Raw genomic sequence first — 22,327 nt, 5'->3', positions numbered from 1 at the left:
TATCCCTACGTTATACCAGAACCATGACACTAACGTCTCTCAGCAATCTTATTCGGCAAGTATATATTGATATATGTTCATTAAGGTCGTTACCGTGGTAATGAACATGGCCACGTGAGATGATACGTATGATGCGCGCCCTGAAATATAGCTAATACGTACAACCGCCTGGGACGTTTCAGACATGTCACATCACCCCCTCCAAACATACCTCCCCCCCCCCCCCCTCGACTGCTGGTCGAAAGGTCCCGGCCGCGGCGGCAATATTACGCTGGAGGCAAAAAGCTAGAGGCCCATGTGCTTAGAATTAGGTGCACGTTACACAACCACAGGTAGTCGAAATTTCCGGAGCCCTCCACTACGGCGTCTCTCACAATGATATCGTGGTTTTGGGACGCAAAAGCCCAACAATTCCTATATATCCCTCCCCCCTCTCCCAAAAACTAGAATACTGCATAAGCACATGATACAACCAGGCATAAGGCAGGACGCGCTGCAAGCGCGCCGCGATCATCTCGCAGTGCGCGCGTTTGCATCAGCTGCAGCCTTGCTGCAACAGTACGACACCGAGAGGCCACTGAAGAGCATCCCGCGAGCACGCAACGATGCCTCACACACACAATGCGTCCCCGCCGAAACGGCCCCGAAACACGCGATGCTTCTCAGCTCGTCGTCGCCGGCAGCCGCAGCGGCGTGTGGTTCCGCGTCGCGGCGTCTCGCGCGCAAAGACGCGCGCCGGCGCTTTCGCAACGGGCGTGCAGCCAAGCTGGCCGGCACGCCGTCTTTCATCACCGCTGACGCGGCCACCACACCGTTGCCTGCGTGCGTGTCTGCGAACAACGACACCGGAATGATGATGACGACCACTGCACCCTCTGGCGTTGGGCCACTTGAAAGCATACGCGGAAGCAGAGGACGCCATGGGAATTGGAGTGTTGCCGCCACGCGCGTGTTGAGAAGACGACCGCGACACGCTGCACGGTTTTATCTTTGTAGAGGTAGGCGCAGGGGTTCCGAACTGGAAGATACTAAAAGTCTGTAGCGACGACAGTTTGCAAACAGAGATGGAGTGGGAGGGGGAGCAAACAGATGAGCGGCCATTAATGTGTTTGGGTTGTTCGTTTCCTATATGAACCTCCCTTCATGGGCTGTGTGCCTCGCGCACAAAGCTCAGCTCATGAGTGGCTTATAACTGAATTAATTATTGGGCCTGTGTGTATGTAACGAAAGCGTTTACTTCGTGATAACGTCTTACTTCTAATCCAAACATGAGCGAAGTTCAGTGAAGATGGGGGCTTGTAGTTTAAGAAATCGTTCAACAGGTAATTTCGCTGGAGCCAACACTTCGGCAAGAGCACTTGCCTTCGTCAGGGGTTTGACGAAAACAAGTCAACTCGTCAAAAATTTCTCATATCGCCACTTCATTACTTCTGCGTATTTCCCACGCTGGCCCGGAGGTCGCGGTATCGAATCCCGGCCGCGGCGTCCGCATTTTTGATGGAGGCGAAAATTCTAGAGGCCCGTGTGCTTAGATTTGGGCGCACGTTAAAGAACCACAGGTGGTCGAAATTTCCGGAGTCCTTCAGTAGGGCGTCCCTCATAATCATATCTCGGTTTTGGGACGTAAAACACAAACAATTATTAATTATTATTATTTCTTCTAAATTACCATTCGTTACTCTTCATCTGTTTGGTATATATCATTCACGTGTACCGCTAACACTGGTACCTCTTAAAGGTATTCGGCGTGCTACAGGTCCGTAGCCAGCGGGGGGGGGGGGGCGACCGGAGGGCCCCCCCCCCCCAAATTTTTGATACATGGTGTTTTACCGAAAATAAATAATGAAAATAGGCGTTTTTCTCAAATAGTCAAGGCTTTCAGCAAGTGCCCCCCCCCCCCCCCGAAAAAAATTCCTGGCTACAGGCCTGGCGTGCTATGTTACAATCGTACGAGGCACGCGTGCTTGTATGTTCGGACGATGGCCCTATACCCGGGCGCGCGAACTGCCCGCAGCTGTGCTCCCTCACAGCAGGCAAAACGACGCCTGCTTTGAAGTAGCACTTGACAAACTACACAAGGTTTACCTATGAAATTTCGTAAAACGATTTTTGGACAATCACACTGGCCGACACTTTGGACTGATCATCTCTATATACAACTCATGCATGCACTCTGCAAAAGTACCACTCTCTGAAAGACGCGCGACTACGCATGGTCACTGTCTATTGAAAAGAACAAACGTAAATCCGGTTGTTAGCTGTGGGAGAGCTAGTTTACCAGCGTAACATGTGCGTTAACGTAAAGACCAGCTGACGTGACAGCGTCCGGTGTGGCAGCCTCCCCTCCCTCCAACATCAGTAGAGAGAGAGAGACAGCAACTTTATTTAAAAAAAAAAAAAGTCCGGCGAGTTCTTCGGGGATTCGGGCGAATATCCCCACCTAGGCGTCGGCCACGAGCCCTTGAGCTCTGGCGGCCGACTCGGCCCGCTGGACGGCCCAGCGTTGGTCCTCGAGGGCGAAGCTCAGTAGCTTTTTTTTTTTTTATGCAATCGGCGCGCGTCTCGGTGCGTGGTTGGGCGATCCTCATTCGAGCATCGCGGCTCGCACGAAACACCGCCTTGTACGGCGTATCAGTGCGTGACGGTGACCGCGCTTCGGACAACAACACGTATACACACACACTCGCACACACGTGGGTCTCCTCCTCCGCTGCTTCCGCGCCTCACCGTTCCACGCTGCCTGCACCATCCGCCGGCGAAACATGTGCAGTCCGGCGATTCCACCACAAAGGCGCCGCTCCCCTCCACTGACGCTCCACGCGCAATCGCGCTCGGCGTCTCGCCCGTGCAAGCGCCCCATTCCGTCTCATCGCCCCCTACACCCCGTTATCCCGGGCTTTGTGAATGTAAGAATGCGCGCCTGTTTTCGTATCAAACAGCGCTGCCTTCGCAGTTGACCACGCTCAGGAGTGCAGTAAAAACTGCGAATTCTTCCTTTTACAGTATTACATGCGGGCACGAACCCGAGTACCTGTTTCGCGGCAGTAGGTCCGGTTGAGTGGCGACATACATTCTCGCGCGTTTTTTTTTATTCCTCTATTATTATTATTATTATTTTGCTATGCAGATGACCGTATGCATACGTTATCTCAATGATGCCGCTACGATAAACTTCCGTTGTTTTTTTTATTTTTGTTCTTAACCATGCTGCCCGCATGAACAAATACGGCCACGCGGGGATCGTCAGGCTCTTAATTTCGGTCGCACCGCTTGAGAGCGTAACTTGTTTGGACGTAGTGATGTCAGTCACCAAAACAGCAAGCTGTGTCTTTAGAAAAATTTAGGACTTCTTAGGGTACTAGGTACTCCGCTATGGGATAGCGGTGAGCTGTCGCTACTAAAGAAAATATGTTTAGAAATATTCGTGTGGTTCGTTATGCATTCGCCTAACACGACTCCAAGGAGAAATTCTTGTTCCTTTATTCCTCACTATATTGTATCGATTGAAACTACCTAAAACTATGAACACAACTTCATGTTCACGCATTTAATACCGAGGTGCGTGACCAAGGTTTTCTCGGAGCCGCAGGGCCGCTGCTGTTCTATAGTGGGATGCAACTTTAGAAGTCTGCGGCATTTTCTCCTTAAAGGCGCATGCATACAAGCCTGCACCAATGGGACGCACTCCAGACTGACGTCAGGAGCCGGACGGCCGGTGGCTCCACCTTCGGAGAACATTGCCGAGTGCAAGCATGAGTGGGACTATTCCTTTATAGTCGCGGAGACGATCGGCTGCCGCACTTCGGTCATCTGGGCGGAGCCTCTCGGGACACCTTAAGTCGAACACAACATGTAGTCATGCGATGGGTACACGTTCAGGTAGCACTTTCACTGAGCTGTAACAGCTTACTGTGCAGAACACGCGGCTCAGCTTAGCAGTGACGGCGTTATTTACTAAAGGGAATCACGCTCTCGACACAATTATCGTATGCTTAAATTCGCGCGTAACAGTTATTTGGATCCATCAAAAAATACCTTGACAACTTGCCAGAGAGTACGCGGAGAAGCTACTAAGGCTGCGGATGATACAGACTGCTCGGGACGAATGGCGGATCGTTGGTTGACTACGTTAGAGTACGTACTACGTTTGACAAGTCAAAAGCGCACCCTGGGGCCTGGTCCAGCCTGTCACTCTGCCATTGTAGAACGTCGTCTCCTTTTCTTTGTTAGAAAGGACTGCAAGCGACAGTTGCAAACAAACTCTCGCACTGTATTACCTATAACTAACCTTTTGTCTCTAAAACAATACTTCAATGTCTTAATTGCATTTTCTTGTTCAGCATTTTGCACACATATATGCACACCAGCCTGGTTACATGTACACCCGCCCAATCGATTCTACATGTTTCATCCATGCCATTGCATTAAGTAATTTCATCTATGTGTGACTCAAGTCCCTTTTTTGTTGAAATAAAAATAAACGAAGAAGTTGTCGCCATTTCTTGGTGACGGCTACCCCTTTTCACTTGGTTGTTAGGGATAAAATAAAATATAAGAACAAAAATATAGTCTTGCTTTCTGTTAGTTCAAAAGGATTGCAGTCCTTGTCTCGTGATTCCCGTAGCCGCTTGTCTAGTATGAACACGTTATGCTGAAATGGTGACGGTAATTCTTTGTGATATAATAACTTAGCAAGGACCTTCATAGGTATGCACAGTATAGTAAAGCAAGGGGTAGGAAAGGGAAGTGAGGATGACGAGGAGGGAAAGGAGGGTAACGCCACCAGCCAATGCGACCTACAGAAAAGTAACTTCAGCAATTCCGCCACTTCTTCAGTCTTCGCACCCTTATCGCGTAGCTGCAGCCGTTTTTTTTTTTTTTTACTAACACAGAATCGCGGCGCAAGAAAACGCTCACAGCGTTTTTATCGATGTAAAGCGAGCGTGCCAGGGACGCTTTGTTGACGACGCAGCACAGAACACTTCGAGAACCATCCGTCGTGCCACTTTCACCATCGTTACGGTTAGCGCCGATCTAGCTAAACGCTAACCGCGTTTCGGCATCGTCGATAACCGGCGTCGGTTTCGAAGTACCGAGGAGGCTTCCCACCTAAGGAGACGCAACGTATACGTGCTACCTACCTGCGCCGTCGACGGTGTCAGGGAGATCCTCGCTCTGCCGGCACAGGCGACGTTCTCGGCGATGCCGATGGACGCGCGTAACAGGTTAAAAGAACACGACCACATCGTCGTGGAACGCGTCAAAGACCCGTCGTCGTCTTCGAAAATCCGAAGCCAGTGACCTTCGACCCTTTCACTCGCGGTCTAATTGGACCACCGCCCGTCAGGGTTTACTGCCCGCCTCCAACACACACACGCACTGCGCTTATGATGCGTAAACTGGCGATTCGCTTCAACTGCCAGCAGAACGCAAGGCGGGACAAGTGCTCGGTGCTAACTGCGACACGGCAAGCTCCTTACGCTTCGCGCGCGATGGCACCACGCTTTCGCTGCACGTGCCGTGGAAGACGGTAAAGCCTGCAGCTTCCACAACTTCCCAGTGGCTTGTTATATCCGCCTATAACTAAACTATGCATATACCGGCAAGAGTGGTGCTTTCAAATCTGTTTTCAACCACGACCGGACGAAAGGAGAGGCGGCTCCCCCTCCATAGGGTGTCTCTCTGGATCGCCGACTGTTGCCGTTGTCGCGGCAGCCTTGCTCCGTGTAAACATGGGTTGCCGTTGTCACCGCTGCCGCCAAGTGTAACGCACAAGAGTACGTCCCCAGAAGAACTCGGGCAAACACAGTCTTGTTGTCGTTGTTGTTGTTGTTGTCCTCTCCTCATGGCACATACCCAATGGAAAGGACCGGCCGAGTAGTTGGTGAATTCTTCCTATATAGTGTAGTGTAGTGTAGTTCCTATAACTTTGGCACACATCCACGCTTTCTGGACACAGTCTAACACAAGTCCATCCTTTTCTTCCTCTTTCTCTAGCCTCCCTTTCATGCGCCAGTCACTTCGTCGCTACGTTCTATGCTCGCAAGCGCCTCTTACTTTCCTGGCGCAGCGATTTATCCACGTCAAGAATAATGGAAGTAGTCATGGCGAAATTTCGTTGCCGCGTTACCTCCCTCAATTTGTACTTACATAGAGCAGGTTTAGCGACTTCCCCACGGTGCCTCTTCTGCAATCAGGAGGAAACCATTGGTCATTTCTGTCGGTTCATGACATTGAGGAAAAGAATCATAGTACCACGTACCTCTTCGAAAGCTGGGTCCGTAAGTATCAGAACCGGTTATACTTTCTTTTGGGGCCACCACTCTGGGATACAGCCACAGGGGTGTTTTCTTCGCCATTGAGGAATTCATCAGATAGTCTAAAAGAATATCTAGCTAAATTCTACCTGCTTTAAACATTTCATTACCAATAATTGGTTCATCAATTCATTATATTAGTTAATTATAGCTTCTACGAATGACACATTACAGATAATATTGGAAAAACTCCCCCCCCCCCCCTACTCGGCCAATCCCCTGCATTGGGTATGAGCCATGCTCGGAGGAAAACAACAACAACTCCATCCACTACAATATGCTGTACGGCCATGGTTAATTAAACATGCCTGAGACCATTCCTTTCTACGCTACGCTTTAAACGTCATTCAATATTAAAGGAGTGTACTTACATTCGGGTACACGATCGATAAAGAATCCCAGGAGCCTTCCACTACAGTGTCTCTCATAATCTTAACGTGGTTCTGGGACGTAACACCCCAGAAATTATTAAGGAAAGAAGATGGTCTGTTAGTTCTCATTAATATTGTGTTTAACCCAGAAATTATTAGTAAGATTAAATGAATGCGCGCGATCACTCAAGCGCATGTTTGCATCACGTTAAATGTAGTGAAAATAAATATTATTCCGGTAAATTGCGGTTGGATGCACAGTAAAGGTGTGAACATTCTGGCATTCTTGTTCCGGTAAGTGTATACGACTTGTTTCGGCGATCTCCCGTTTGCTAAATATCAAAGTACGTGAGTTGTGACGGTCGGCGCCTGAATAGCTATCGGATGCACGACTTCAAACAAACCTTGACACTCGCGCTATAAAATTTTCCCTACAGTCAGACACTGCATAAAAGAGGCCTCTGGAGAAATATCGGTGTCGCGTCCCCTGCGCCAGCATTTCTATGTCGATGTGCGCAATAAGTAACCCATACAATGTCAATATATCTTCTCTTTACATCGTACCGTAAATGACACTTCCTGATATTGCACGTCCGTCAGCTTGTCTGCGTACGAAAAAAAAGAACACGTTACCTTCCTCTAGCGAGCGATGACCTCGCATAAGGGCGTGATCGTGAAGTCCCAGATCAACAAAATTAGTGACGTCGTGAAGACGTCACACGATGACGTCATCGACTGACAGCGTCGATCGGCCAAAAATGGGCCAATGCCGTAGGCAGTGCGACGCCGCGTTAGCTGCGGAAAGATTCAGTGGAGCGGGTACGCCTTTGGTACGTGTTTAGCCTATAGTCTATAGTTTAGTCTATAGGCGTTTTGTTGGCGTGGTCGTGCTCGGCAAGTATGGGTCGACCGCGCATTGTGAGAAGGCCCGAGGAGCAGCGCGCTTATGAAGAACGGCGCGACGAGAGCTGAGACGGGAGCGCGCCCGTCAGCTCCGCCCATCACCCACCTCCGCAGATTGTAATGGCTCCATTTTTTTTTTGTAATGGCTCTTTTTTTTTTTTATGTGCCGGGGTCCACCAAGACTTTCATGACGTATTTCCATCACGGAAACACGTCAGCAAAATGAACGCTATCAAATGGCAAAAAAACTAAGAAAACGTTCCGTTCACAGGAGTCGAACCCTTGACACTTCGGTACGCGACGATGGTGGTGGGCGTTTAGCCCACTGAACTACCGCCAAACACATAACGGAGGCTGCATGAACACGCCTTTTATCTTTCACACTTTGCTCTCACAGTGCTCTTGGGTGGTGGATGCTATGAGCGTCCCCTTTATAACGGGGTGGTGACATGTGTGCCACCCAGTGCCACCAGGCTCGAAAAAAAAAATGGCGCCATTGCTACAACCGCCCGATTCAGCGCGTTTCCAGTAGAAGTGTAATTTAGTCAACGCTTTAGCCCAAGCCTCGCTCATAGCATCCATCCATATCGAAAAATATCTCTCCGACGCTCGCCTGGCTCTCGCACCGCGTCCCCCTTTCGTCCTGTGAGAATTAAGAGACAGAGGGAAGACACGACGAGCGTAGCGTTTCCCTGCGCGTTTGACGACGATTTGAAGGAGTGCATATAGAGGGTGTTTATTATGTGCTTGTAGATGCCACTTTTGCCCGGGATTTTCCATATGCGGTGTCCACGTATATGTCAGGAACTTGAGCTACCGCAAGGGTTAAATCATGATCATGGGCGTTAGTCGTCGGTACAGAGATGTGCCACTAGGCGTCAACGTGAGTGCGTCCACATCAAGCGGTCAACATTAGACATTGTACAAGCTCTCATATACCAATGCACTATAAACAGTCAATTACTTCTGTGACGACACGTTTCACTTTCGTGTTATATTGATTCCTATGACAGAGGGATCGGCCATCTTTTTAGGGGCGAAGCTCCTTAAGGCGGCACCCGTTCGTCCCTCGTAGTCGTAGTAGTGCGTAACCAGTCGTAACGATAGTACCAGATCTTGACCTCCAAGGTGGTGCCGGTGGGAGAATATTCCTGTGCGTTGTTGAACAATAAAAAATTCGCAGCGTGCGCGTTAACTAAAAGCCGAATTCTTCTGTCTCTCATTCCCCATTAGCAGCCATTGGCATGTTCCAGTAGGAAACGTTAGTAGAAGTAGAAGTGTAAGTGTTAGCTAAAAGCCGACTTCTTCTGTCTCTCATTCCCATTAGCAGCCATTGTTTACCTCCAAAGTAGTGCCTGGTGAGATTTCTTCTGTGCGTGATTAAACAATAAAAATTTTGTTCAAAACGCCGTTGATTGATGAAATAAACCAACGAAAGACGCCAGATGTTTTCTAAAAGCAAAACGAAAGAGCGCCAGATGTTTCTAAAGCAAAACGAAAAGACGCCAGCTGCTTAACGAAAGACGCCAGATGTTTTCTAAAGCAATGGCTTTCTAAACAATGAAAATTCACAGCGTACATGTAAAATTAAAGTGAGCTGCAAGTCGTCGTAACTCATCGAACCTTTAGTATAAACGCGCCCGATCTCACGTCGGTGATGATGTACTGGGCAGAATTCACGGAAGATTCACGGTTTACCGATGAACCTCCGCAGCTTCGCCCACTCATCATCATTCACTCCGTGGATATGCTGTTTGTGAACTTTTTCCCTTTTTCCCTGTTTTTTCGGCCTGACGTATCACGTCGTCACTGCAGTATTTTACCTATTCGGCATTTTCCTAAACGATTACGCATTATCTGCAACGAATGCTAATAAACGCACTGCGACGCAATCGTCACTGTCGTCACGACGCAATCGCAAAACCGTAGCGCTGCCGTATATCGTACCAACGAAAGTACTTGCCGCGTAGTGTGCCTTTTTAAGAATAAAGACAAAATGTCTTGACTGTAATCCAATGAAAATCATTGGACTGCAATATTGGATTGATATTAGACAATATCAATCCAAACAATATCATACCAAAACTACAATATCAACCCAAACGAAAGCTACAATATTGTGTTAACAATATTGGGTTACAATATTGGGCTACAATTGCGTTACAATATCAACCAAAACGAAAACTAGCCTCCAGTAATACACGAAGATTATTTTTTATCTTAAGAAAGCGCCTGCAAGAAAGTACTCTCAACATCACATCGTTGTTTTGAGCGGTCATCGCAGTCGGAGACATAGGGACATGGACATCGCCCATTATGACATCCAGCTTGTTCACCAGTACATATTAGGCGAAATCACAATACTGTTCGTCAATTTCTTGTTTGTTTATATTTTCTCCACTAGTGCGTTATGTAAACAGCTAATGATTACCAAAGAACTATAGCTTTAGGAGTCTCTCTGAAATACGTTCGTCAAATCATCCCTGTAGGTTTAATATACCGTTTGATTAATCATTTGGAGTAGCATTCCCATAACACTTATTGGCCCATTCATCGGCTGCACATGATGATTATTCGAACAAAGCTCCGTAAAGCAACGTTGCTGCAGTGTTCAGTAGAACAGACAAAACGCTTCTCTCAATGAATGGTCTTTGTTCGGTCTTCGTTGAGGTCAAATCCGTTGTTTTTGGCGGAATAACCGGTTCCCAGTGCGGTCACAATGTGACATCGGTAGCGTATGTCTAAATGCTTTGTACTCCACTTCAGACTCTTGTCACAGCTTTTTTTTTATTGCGATAGCAATTATATGGACAGTCTCGGCTGAATTTTGCCGTCGCCGTCGCCGTCATGCACCGTATATGTATAGAGAGAGAGAGAGAAAAATGTAATGCGGAAAGGCAGGGAATATGTTTCTAAGTATATGTATAAGTATGTATATATATATATATATATATATATATATATATATATATATATATATATATATATATATATATATATATATATATATATAAAAGCCCCAAAGAAAAATAATTCAGAAAAATGCTTCCGAAGCGCGGTATCGAACCAGAGACCTCTTGCTCCGCAGCGAGTGACGCTAACCGCTACGTCACGAAACGCAGATCCTCATCATAGCTAACGGCGAGCGTTATATACACACCCTTTAGCGCTGTACGGACTCAGAGACGGCCGGCGCTTATAAGCGTTTCTTCATTACCAGCGAGATGGCGCTAGGAGCACGACGGGCGCATTTAAAAGTCGTCGTCGGCGAGCTCGCTCGCTTCTTCTTATATTTCGCAGGGAGAACCTTGCCCTTCCGCTGTCTGCTCGCGCGGTTTTCTGGTGGTGAGGGGAAGAGGGTTGTTTCAAGCTTTCACCGTGGTGTCCGCGCTCATGTTACGGAGCCTACGAAAGCCACTCGCGCTCAAGGGACGCCGCTAAACGAACAAACAGACGATGAGCGCGAACTATCAAGTGTCACAGCTCGACACTTGAAGCACGCTAGTTTCCTTCGCTGCTTCGGCCGCCTTTGCAACAGGAGCGCTGTTCAAACTGAGAGTATCCATTGGCGAGCCTCACTTTTTTTTATGCTTCACTTTAGCCGATTCCCACGAAGCCTTGTGTGCACGACCTGCATCCTCCCTCAGATCGGGCATTTGTGAAAATATCTGAAGTAAAATGCTCGGACAGTCTGAAGCAGCAATTGAGAGCCATTATTTCTAAGTACCTTGACAGTTAAATGCAGCAACGCTTCGTTTTCAAGTCGTCACAGCGATGAAAGGGGTCATGGCTGTACTAAGACGCGTGATCGTAACTACCACGAGACTGTCGGCCCAGGTTTCGCTGTTAAAGGATCAAAGATGGCGATCCACATAATGCGGCGTAAAATGAATGCAAAATCACACCATCTCCCGCTAAAGGGGACCATGAGGCGATGCGAAGCAACGTTTCGGCATGTCGAGCCCGCGTTTCAGAGGGGAAGTGGAGAGGGGTAAATGGAAAGGTGTAGGGGAGAGGGGAAGTGGAGAGGAGGATGTGGAAAGGAGGAGGGGATATGAGAAGTGGAGAGGGGAAGGGGAAGGGAGAGGAGGTGTGTGGGGAGGGTTTGCGCATGCGCAGTAAGGGTGGTCACGCCGCACACCGCCACCACTGGATTGAACTCCGCCATAAGGTGCTTCGCATCTAAAATGAAGTGAAACACACACTCTGTAGCACTGCACCAAAATCTTGATTTCCTAAATTTCGAAACCTCGCCGCGGAAGTGGCTCACTTGTCTTCCGTATATGAAATGCACCGCCCTCAAGGTACGCAACCGCAACGTTCTACTTATTTCGTGCCATATAGGAAGCTGCTCGGCAAACAAAGAAGGGGCAGAGCTAAGCTCGAATGTAATTTCGAGGGAGGCCATATGCGCATGCAGGCCGAAGCGGCTGGCAGGCGCTTGCGGAACTAATCGGTGTAACAGTCTCCCAACCAAAACGGGGTGCTCGACCGAGAAGCATAGGCATTGGTATGCAGCATCTTTATAATCCAGCAAATATGTCTATGTTTATACACCAAATACGTATCAGGCAACGGGTCTCTTTGTGTGTCAAGTCCACACCAAATGTTGACCTTCAAAGCGAGGCTGTGTGTGGATGGGGTTCCTCGTGTTTTTCCTGTACGTCAACACAAACGTATGCGCCAGACAAATTGGACAAACCCCACCACTTACGACTGGTCCAATAAAAATGAAGAAGGCAACACAGAAGTGGCACACAACAGTTAACAGGTGAGCAAGAACAAGAGCTAGCAAGAGAGAGAGAAATAGTTTTATTTATCCCTTCTTAAGGGAAAGGGGCTGCGAGATGAAGGTGAGGGATCTTACTCTCGGTAGGCCTCCTCTACCACCTCACCCCACCTCAGGATAGCCTCCTGAAGCTAGCAAAAACCAATCAGGAACGTGCACGAAACGCCAAGCCTAAGCGGTAAGCCAGAGCAAACGACGCATGTCGCGAAACGCAGAATTCGGTAAAAAAAAAAGAAGAAAAAAACACGTAAGCACTATGCTGCTCAAATTGAAAACTTTACAAGTGCGAACGCTAACTTCTAAAGGGACTTTCTGGACAGACATTGCGGATTTAGTTGCAGGGAGTGATATCGGCTGTGGTCCGAAATTCTGTGTCAGCTCTGTGTCGTGTGCTAAGCGGCTTTGCTGGTCATCCACCTTCATGGAATGGAATGGCTCATATATTTTTTTTCTATTTCGGTAATACGAATAATGAGATTCAGTCAGCTTGCAGTGATCGCGGCTACAGAATTTTAATTGAAACGTGCAATATATAAGGTATAAGACAAGTGAGGTTCAAGTATCAAAAGCGGAGTAAGCTACATTTAGCAGAGAGAAAACAATGCCCACTTGTAACACACACACACGCGCGCACACACACACACACACACACACATACACACACATACACATACATACATACATACATACATACATACATACATACATACATACATACATACATACATACATACATACATACATACATACATACATACATACATACACAACATGCACCACACACATACACACAACACAACACAGAAACATACAAACACACAAATGTTCTCGACCTCGCCACCACACAGAGAGCGTTGTTTATCTCCATTTAACAGCTTATCTCTAAACGCGTTCAGTGAAGGTACTGTTTACTTGCCTTTACTTTCAGTGCGTAGCGATCTTATTCACTCCGCTGCGCTTAGAAAATATAGTTCTACAGTTAGCCTCGTCGCCCATAGGTGCACGCGACAGTAAGCACACATCCAGCCGTTACAGAGAGACGCTGTGCCCGAGTTTCTATGAAACAGAGTATCTTTGAGGAGGAGTCTTGCGTCTGATTAAAACTGAGAAGCTCAGCAATAGAAACGGCGAGCACTCGGAGCAATGTAATGTGATCTGCAACGTGGGAGGATCAAAGGTGCGTGTGGAAACACGCGAAGGAGGTTTCGCGGAGCGCGTCGTTCTCACGACGCCTCGCCGAGGATGCAGCTTTCCCGTGTGAAGCGAACATTTTAACCTCTCTCTGACGCTTTCACACTTCTTTTTTTTTTTACGCAGGATGTACGGTTTTTCATTTGTGTAATAAGCGGTAAAATTGTAAATACTTGCTCAACTTGTGTACTCATTTGATATTCCGCCAATATGAGAGGATGCGACAAGATTCATTTTCCATTTTATCTTTACTGCCTGAGCGCGCATCTGAATCGATTGGTCCAGAGCCGCTATAACCGAGAACTGCATACTTTCGGTATTAAATATTAACCTCGGTAATGTTTAATACGGAAGAGGTGGTGCAGGTATGCGGGAAGCACAGAAATGAAAGAGCGATAAAGAAAGAAAGAAAGAAAGAAAGAAAGAAAGAAAGAAAGAAAGAAAGAAAGGAAGAAAGAAAGAAGAAAGAAAGAAAGAAGAAAGAAAGAAAGAAAGAAAGAAAGAAAGAAAGAAAGAAAGAAAGAAAGAAAGAAAGAAAGAAAGAAAGAAAGATACTACGTCCGGCACGCAAAGCTAGCTTGCCCCCATTTTCCCCATAGGGCAAGGGCTCCTGAATTATCTTTTAACTCACTCACTCACTCACTCACTCACTCACTCACTCACTCACTCACTCACTCACTCACTCACTCACTCACTCACTCACTCACTCACTCACTCACTCACTCACTCACTCACTCACTCACTCGAATGTGAACGTACGAATAGGTTGAAAGAACAGGAATAGATACCTAAGAGAAGATGACCAATGTTTCGATACGCGGAGCTATCTTAGGTCTGAAGTACGTATTCCTGTTCATTCAAACAATTCGCACATTGTGTTGCCATCCTTCGGCTCGTAGCTCTACTTTGGAACGGCGTATCTTTCGTTAAACTGCTGAATTAATCCTCCTGAACATTGTTGTTCTATCTTGAGAGGCTCTAATACCTCCCCAGTATCTCAAAATATGCGATAACGCTGCCGTGGAACTGTATACGTCGGATGCAGCAGTCTCCATTCTAGGATGCCTAACAAAACGTCACGGGTGGGCGTAAGAAGTTAAATAGCTGTGACCTCCGGAGTCAGCGCGGAGTCGTGCGCGAAAGCTGAGATGTTGCAGCAATCGCGAGAGAAGCAGAAAGAGGTCTGTTCACTTCTACAACCATTGTTTGTCAGGATGAGACGGATGACAAGGCCGCGTTTTTCAGATAGATTGCGGAATGCCGGCAATCATCGTGATAGGCCGAGACAGTAGCTACGATACCACAACAAACTCGCACGGCCCTGACCGAGAAAAATACAAAACATTTCGTGACACCGACTGAAACGTGCCACGCTGTAGGCCCCAGTAGGTTATCGCAAGGAGCGGCAAACAACGGAACAATGTATGGTGACAGTATAAACTCTTTCACAGCTGAAAGAAGCTATCGATATGCACGAGTTTCTGTGAAGGTCGACTAAAGAGCACGACGCTTCTGGTCATATACACGTAATCCTCTTGCGGGATAGGTCCGAGTCAGCAACGTCAAATTTGGAGAATAAACACACACAGAGAAAAAAAAAAGACAAGTCAAAACAAGTTCAGCGTGCTCGTTGGAATCTGTACGTTAAGCGCAGTTCCTTTCATCAAACGTTTCGACAATAGTTTAATAAGCTTACACAATATGCTTGAACTTAGTTCATTTAATTTCCTTACGTTGCTCAATATAGCCTCCCGCGCCTCTAAACCATATTTGAGACATTTTCCCACACCTCACTATACTTATTCGGCAAGACACTGATGCCGAAGGTCTGTAGAAGGAGACGAAGAAGCTGATGATGTACCCCACCCCTTACGTAACACTACTAACGGGGCCTTTAAGGAAAAAACTGAACTGAACTGAACTATACACACTCGCCTGCAACATCTGAGCGACTACGGTGCGATAGCATTATCAGGACGATAAGGACTGCACCGCCTCCAGGATTCAGTCTCATTATAAACCACACAAAAAGCTCTCGCGAGTACGCAAATCACGCGCTATACATAGCGTCAGGGTCGGCCCACCAAGTCTACTCGTTCCGATGGCGCAGTCTCAAGGATCGGCCCATGTTGATCATCGAGGGATCGAACACCGGCCAGCCATTCCAAAGCTCGGGGACGTAGGCATAGGGAGCTCCGCTTTAAACACTGGCACCAGAATGTATCAAATGATCCAAAAGGAGTTGTCAGCTGCTTGAGCTGCTCCGTGGTGCGCTTAATTACGGCACGTCATTCAAATGCGACGTTTGGGGAAAGCCTCACCGAACCAAATCCTTCGCTTACCCTCTGCTGCTGCTGTCTGTGAGAGGCGATAATCACAGTAATGCTGTCCTTTTCGGTCATCGGTTGTGACTGCTAAATGGTAGCCCCGCAGAGGCCGTCTTTAAACAATGGCGCGGCACAACGCCTCGGTCACAACGAACACGCCTACACGATTGCGCGCACTCGAGCGCGGTTTGATGGGCGACGACATGACGTGTAGTCCACCTGGTCCCCTGTGTCTCATGTGTTTCTGATGTCCGAAGTCCTGCGCCGTGATTGTACACAGCCTTTCAACGAACCCACCCGTTTAGCCGCGTGGCCAAGCGAAACTGAAGCGCAAAGTGGCGGCCTGTGCTTTAGGGCCCCTGTCACGTAGCCGTATAGCGGAACGGCACGAGAGTCTCGCGTATTCAACCCCCTTTCTTGTCTTTCTTTTTCGGCAAATAGGTTACTGCATCGAAAAGTGGGCCACGCTGTTTTCTCTGAAGCAAAAGTAAACATGAATATATAAAAAAAAAACGCAACGATTGTTCTGCAGGAGGTTTATGAAGCAAGGTCCAAACGAGAGTCAGAAAATAATTATAGCGGTTTCACGCCCCAAACCCACGATTCATATGGCACGCAGTAGTGGAGGGCTCCGGAAATTTCGACCACCTGGTGTTCTTTAACGTGCATGTAGATCGAAGTACACGGGCCTCTAGCGTTTCGCCTCCGTCGAAATGCGGCCGCCGTGGCCGCGATTCGATCCCGCGACCTTCAAGCTCAGCAGTCAAGTACCATAACCATTAGATCACCGCACCGGGTCAAACAAGAGACGGAGGACGCCTACTAAGAAAGCTTTCATTGCGTAATGGGCTTTAAACATAGATATGATTGGGCGACCCCAATAAAACGAAAAGTATCTATTATTTCAAATGTAGCTTCGCTTAAACATATTATCTGGGAATGCGAGGCTAGAGCCAGAGGTATTAATCCCGATGTTCTCTCGGCGAGGTGGGAAGCCGCCCTGCGCAACTCCAAGCTTGCCGACCAACTATGGGCAGTCCAGCAGGCCCATGAAGCGGCGGAGAGGCAAGGCCGTGACGTCTCGACATGGCAGACCTGAGCCCAGATCGTCTATCGGCAGGGCAATTAATAAACTTTTTCCGCCATCCATTAAGTTTTTTGTGTCTTCGTGGGCAGTCCGCGCGAGAGAGATGACATGTCACGCAGTGCGACGGCGCTGCACTTCGTTTTTGGAATTATCGCGGATTATATCGGTATGTATCTGGGCCTTCCCATGGTTCATAGCGTCAAACGAAGAACCTTCGCTCTTCGATTAAGTACGGCCAACAATGAAGCAAGACGCAGCTTCCTGTTCCAATAGTAGGAGAACCTTACCCTGCGGTGTCTTCACTAACTATTGGCTTTGAAGGTTCACGCTTTGAAATAATGAAGATGGTGATTAATTAAACGATATAATTGAAGGTGCGCAGTGTTGCTTTTTACTCTCTATCCTCGCATGCATGTGCATTTCTTCTTATTGTAATCATGCAAATTGAGTCTTTCTCTTGACATTTTAAAATAGGGCTTGCCGAGAGACCTGTCTGTTGCACTTTATATATACATAGGCCAGAAGACAAGTTAAAGAGACAAAAAAAAAAACACTTTCTTTTCTTACCAGGAGGTCGGTTTACGAGTTATTTTGCACGCGTCCGTTAGTCACTTTCGTTTCCTACAATATCAGTATTCATGGAGCGTCGCTTCCAGAGAGATCCACGGCAGAACAGGTGCACTTGAAGGAGCCAGTGATATGCCGGCGCCGTTAATTCCTCCACAGTGGCTTCCATCCGCCGACGTTCGTCCTTGGAGTTGCAACGCTCTTTCCGCGCAAGTCAACGAAAACGTGTCACTTTAATTTCCAGACGACGGGCGAGGTTTATTACGCGCAGTTACGCGCACGCGAGCTGCAGCGCCTATCAACGCCTCGATACGAAAGGTGCGCCAGCGAAAGGGTTCGACACGTTTCGCCCTGCCCTTGCGCGCGCGACGCCGTCGGCAAGTTTCCGGACGCGGTGCGACTGGAAAGCCAAGGTAGCAACAAAAAGCTAGACCACTCGCAAGGTCGATGACGGATGGAGAACAGCCGCCGCCGCCTTGATCCGGCGCTGTTGAATCAATGCGGGGCCGGGCCGTTCGCGGATAATTCCGAGAATCGTTACGTACGCGTGAATACCGGAACGTCTGCAGGGCGCGCGCTGCGAGTGCGGCTTGTCGGGGACACAGCTGGACTGTAGAGTACACTATATATATATATATATATATATATATATATATATATATATATATATATATATATATATATATATATATATATATATATATATATATATATATACGCATGGCGTGTATCCCACCATGGTCGTGGTTTCGCGGAAGCTGAGCGGTCTGAAGTCCAAGTCCAATCCAAAGACAGCGGTGTAAAGAACAAACGTTCGGGAGAACACTGTTAGCAAGAAGAATACAAGTTCTTAATCTTTCAGCATCATTTTTGCAGATACGCTGTGAACTACACTTGCCCAAAACGTCAGCTGCGCGAGCACCTGCGGCCCCTACACGCAAATTGTGATTTACAGACCCGTTTGTTCTGTATGATGCGGGGATGTGCGGGCATGCGACGTCTGTGCCGGGCATGCGACATGGTCTTATTGTGGCGTTCGGTCTGTCCTTATTTTCTATTAAAAAGAAGGCGACCAGAGCGGCCGGTTTATAGAGGAAGTCTGATTCACAACGCAAGACGCATAAAGCTTTTCGCAAGAAATACAGAGGGGAAGGAAAAATTTAGGAAGCGAAGTTAATTGTGTGATCGCGCCCCGGTTCACATAAACGGAGGCGAAGTACAGCGAGTGCGCGCCCATCCATTTTTGCGCCACACATCCACATTTTACCAGCAACCCGTGTGAAACAAGATTCATATTTTGGTTGCATTAATATTAAAAGCGTACGGAGCTGAATACGGTGGACTCGATCGATTCGCGGCTCAGGGGACTTAACGAAAACGAATACAGCAAAAAAAAAAGTCATTGCATTTATGACCCCTTTTTATTGTAATTTCTTCGGAGGCCTTTTACAGTGACGTCCGTATACGTGACTTGGGGCGTGAAGCCATATTAATCCAACAATGTTGATCGATGAAAATTCCACCAAATGCAACAAGATCGCGGCGCCCCGCAGCATTTAGTAACGTTTGTACGAAACTGCATCCGTACTAATTTACCATTCCCCGGAGATCGCAGTTTGGACACTAATTAGGTACGCCCAAGTCGTATAGTGCAGGCAAATGTCAGTTATAATAAAAGGTTCCACCAGCTTTGCAGCTTGCACGTCAACCAGAGGCGTTTTACCGTCCATTCGGTTATGATGACCTTCCAGCACTCAGTGGTAGGCTATACTACTTTTATTTTTTCAACGTTTACGCACGCATCCTTACCGAAGGACACTGTCGGACCAATCTTAAATAAAGTTTATTTATTCATTCATTAAGCCGGAGTAAATTTGCACACATCAGGTTTAAGAACATATTTTGAACGTGCTCGCGAGTCCCTATAGCTTAAACAAACTGCGGGATTTAGTGCCCCTAAACTACCCTTTTCCAATACTTTGGAGATTTTGGATAAACGTATGATGAATGACGAATTATGTGCAGTACATTTCGCGTGTGCCGCCTAAGTGCCTACAACACACCTGCTAGCACAGATCGTCCTACATTTACGCCAGAGGAATCCGCTCCATCCACCACCTTGGCTGTGTTACAGCACGCATAACATGACCAAGTAAGCGTTATGAGCGGTCCTTTTGAGGTGCTGCCTTTCTTAACTCATTCCGGTAACAAGATCGCGCATGCGCGTGGCGAACAATGACAGAGTAAAGCTCCCCGCGTGACGTCACGGATTGCAAAGTGTATTTATCGTATTTTGGCGCCATTGGCTCAACAAAATTACCCCAAACTTGGTATGTTAAGTCTATGGCCCCCTCAGAGGACGATGTGCTTCATTTTTACCGATTAGGAACTACGTAGTCCCTAGTAGGCGCCGACAAAACATGTGACGTCACGGAGAATGGTGCGGTAACTTCAAGGTGGCGTCACCACCCACATTTTGTTTTTGCGCGTTTTCTCGCTTACTAAGCGTCTTCTCGCAGCAAGCCTGCAGGTGGTTTTGGTATGGTGAAAGAGTGCTTTACTAATATGAGAAAAATCGTTTTGCTCTTTAGTGTCCCTTTAACTAATTCCGATAACAAGATTGCGCATGCGCGTGATGAAAAATGACAGAGTAAAGCTCACCTTGCAGATCCTCGGATCCCTCAGGTAGTCCATCCTGCGCGCGAACTTTGGACAGCCGACGATGAGAGCTCCGGTTGATCCGGCACTTCCTGTTGCGACGGCTCCGTTCCTGGAACAGTGTTCGCAGCACTGAGTCTTTCCGCTCGCCAGACCCATGCTGGTGGTGGCAGTGGCCGGAAGCAATCAATCACACACACACTCGTGCTGCAAACGGCAGCAGACACAAGAGAAGCGCGCGCGTCCACAAAATGCGCACGTTCGTCTGCGGAGCCGAAGATCTCTTCCTGCGCTGCTGACACCCGCCCACACAGGCAAAAACGAAACAATGAAAACGCGAAGCGAAGACGGTCAGTGGAACCGTTCACCCGATGTTTACGCGTCGGCCAGCAAAGCTCGCATCGCCCGTTGCCTCTTTTCTTTGGTATTTTTCAACGCATGCACGCGTCCGTCTGAGAAGATGTGTTCTTCTCACGCGGCTTTGTCCACCGTTCACTGCGAGAAGACACAGCTTCCGGAAGTGCCGAGGAACGGTACGCCCTCCTCCGAGAAGCGCTCGTTTCACCACAGTTGAACACACACTCCCAGGTGCAATCCAGTCGCGGTGTTGTTCCAATGCGAGCCACGGACTTGGAAACTTCTATCCGTCGATTGGTCCAGCTGACAATGGACAGTAAGTGTTTCGGGACCTTGCGATTAGCAAGCGAACACGGATTTCCCACCGGCTCGGTTTCGGAAAACTGTCGACTTCGATTACTCGTAGACGACCGCTTGGACTCCTGGACAGCGAGCGTACTCCGGTAGACGGGACGTGGACGTCAAGAGGGGATTCCTGGAACACTACCGACAGTACGGGAGACGGCGAGAGAAGAACCGCGCAACAAGGCGCTAGCGCCAAGGAGCGCTGGCTGAAACAAACTGAACGGACGTCGACGTCGGTCGACGCTGACGCGAGAACGAGGTTGGCCCCGCGCACTGTACGGCGGAACGAAAGAGGAGGAGGATACGAGCGGCCTTTAAGAACTGCCGCCGCCGGCTTTACGCGCCACGTAACTACGCACCCTCACCGACACGGCCGAGACCTGCTCTCTCCCTCTCCGGCTCCGTTTCTCAAGCGTGTACAACGAAATACACCGCAAAGACTACTGCTTCTGCTGCTGCCGCGTGTAGGCTACGCTGTTTGCAGTGTCCGCGGTGTGTTTTACGGCTTCTCTACGAGGCTGCCCGAGTACCCGTGGAAAGAGGGCAGATTCTCTTCTTCGTGCGCCTCCTTGTCGTACACGGCTCATGCTCCTCGTTGTCCCATGCAGCGTTCCGTGAGAGCGCCCGCTCCTCGTGGGAGAAGCACGTGCGGCCACGCGTCGCCGCGTTAACGGTGCTGGACATCGGTACTCCGACACGCGGACGTGCACACAACAGAAATCGTGCCTCGTAAGAACACCGACACGCAGACCTGAACTCAGAAATAGCGGCCCGCCCATAGACATTTTCATGGACTAGGCTTAGTACGGGCGAATGAATGAATGAATGAATGAATGAATGAATGAATGAATGAATGAATGAATGAATGAATGAATGGTCTGTGTAGGATTGTTGCATTCTCCTAAACTTGCCTTGACGAATACATCAGTTATCTCGTCTGATCAACGAAGATGAATAGGACTGGGGTCATGGGATCATCCGCATGGGCATGCGCAAGGGGGGAGGGGGGGCAGCAGGGTGGCAGCTGCACCCCCTCCTCCCCTTTCGCACTTATAATACAAGTTTCCCGAGGACAAATCAAGTCCGATCATAAGCGTCGAGCAGAGATGACCACCGACTGCAGAGGCTAAGGCAATGTTTGCCAATCACGGGACAGTAAAGCGCGAACAACCATAACGTGCGTGAACGTATGCCATCAATCTCGCCAATGTCCAGGAATTCGGGACACCGACAACTAGCGCCATCTGTTGCGTTGGCTGCTAAGTGGCAGCGTCACTCAATGGGAACCGACCTTTAAACATTTATTGTAGTGTAACGCTTCAATATACGCTTAAATCACTTCGTCCATACAATATGGGAGTCATTATGCCGCAGTGCGAGAAGTTTTGCTTTATTCCCATTAACTTCCTGGGTTC

General features: G+C 48.3%; 2 protein-coding genes across 4 annotated transcripts in view; one reads left to right on the top strand and one right to left on the bottom strand.

Annotated features, from left to right (window-relative positions):
- The window catches only part of LOC119395919 (NADP-dependent malic enzyme), a 187,867-nt gene that overhangs the window by 41,327 nt on the left and 124,213 nt on the right, over positions 1–22,327 (bottom strand). For all 3 annotated transcript variants that reach the window (XM_037662939.2, XM_037662941.2, XM_037662942.2), the window contains exon 2: positions 20,214–20,322. In XM_037662939.2, the coding sequence (XP_037518867.1) occupies positions 20,214–20,322 (109 nt within the window). The remainder of the gene's footprint in view (positions 1–20,213; positions 20,323–22,327) is intronic.
- Positions 1–22,327, top strand: part of LOC119395922 (uncharacterized) — a 145,833-nt gene that overhangs the window by 35,051 nt on the left and 88,455 nt on the right. The window lies entirely within an intron of this gene.

This window comes from Rhipicephalus sanguineus, chromosome 6 (genome assembly GCF_013339695.2).
Source record: "Rhipicephalus sanguineus isolate Rsan-2018 chromosome 6, BIME_Rsan_1.4, whole genome shotgun sequence".
NCBI lineage: Eukaryota > Metazoa > Arthropoda > Arachnida > Ixodida > Ixodidae > Rhipicephalus > Rhipicephalus sanguineus.
The sequence above is the reverse complement of the archived record's forward strand: the minus strand, read 5'-3'. Positions and strand labels throughout refer to the sequence as shown.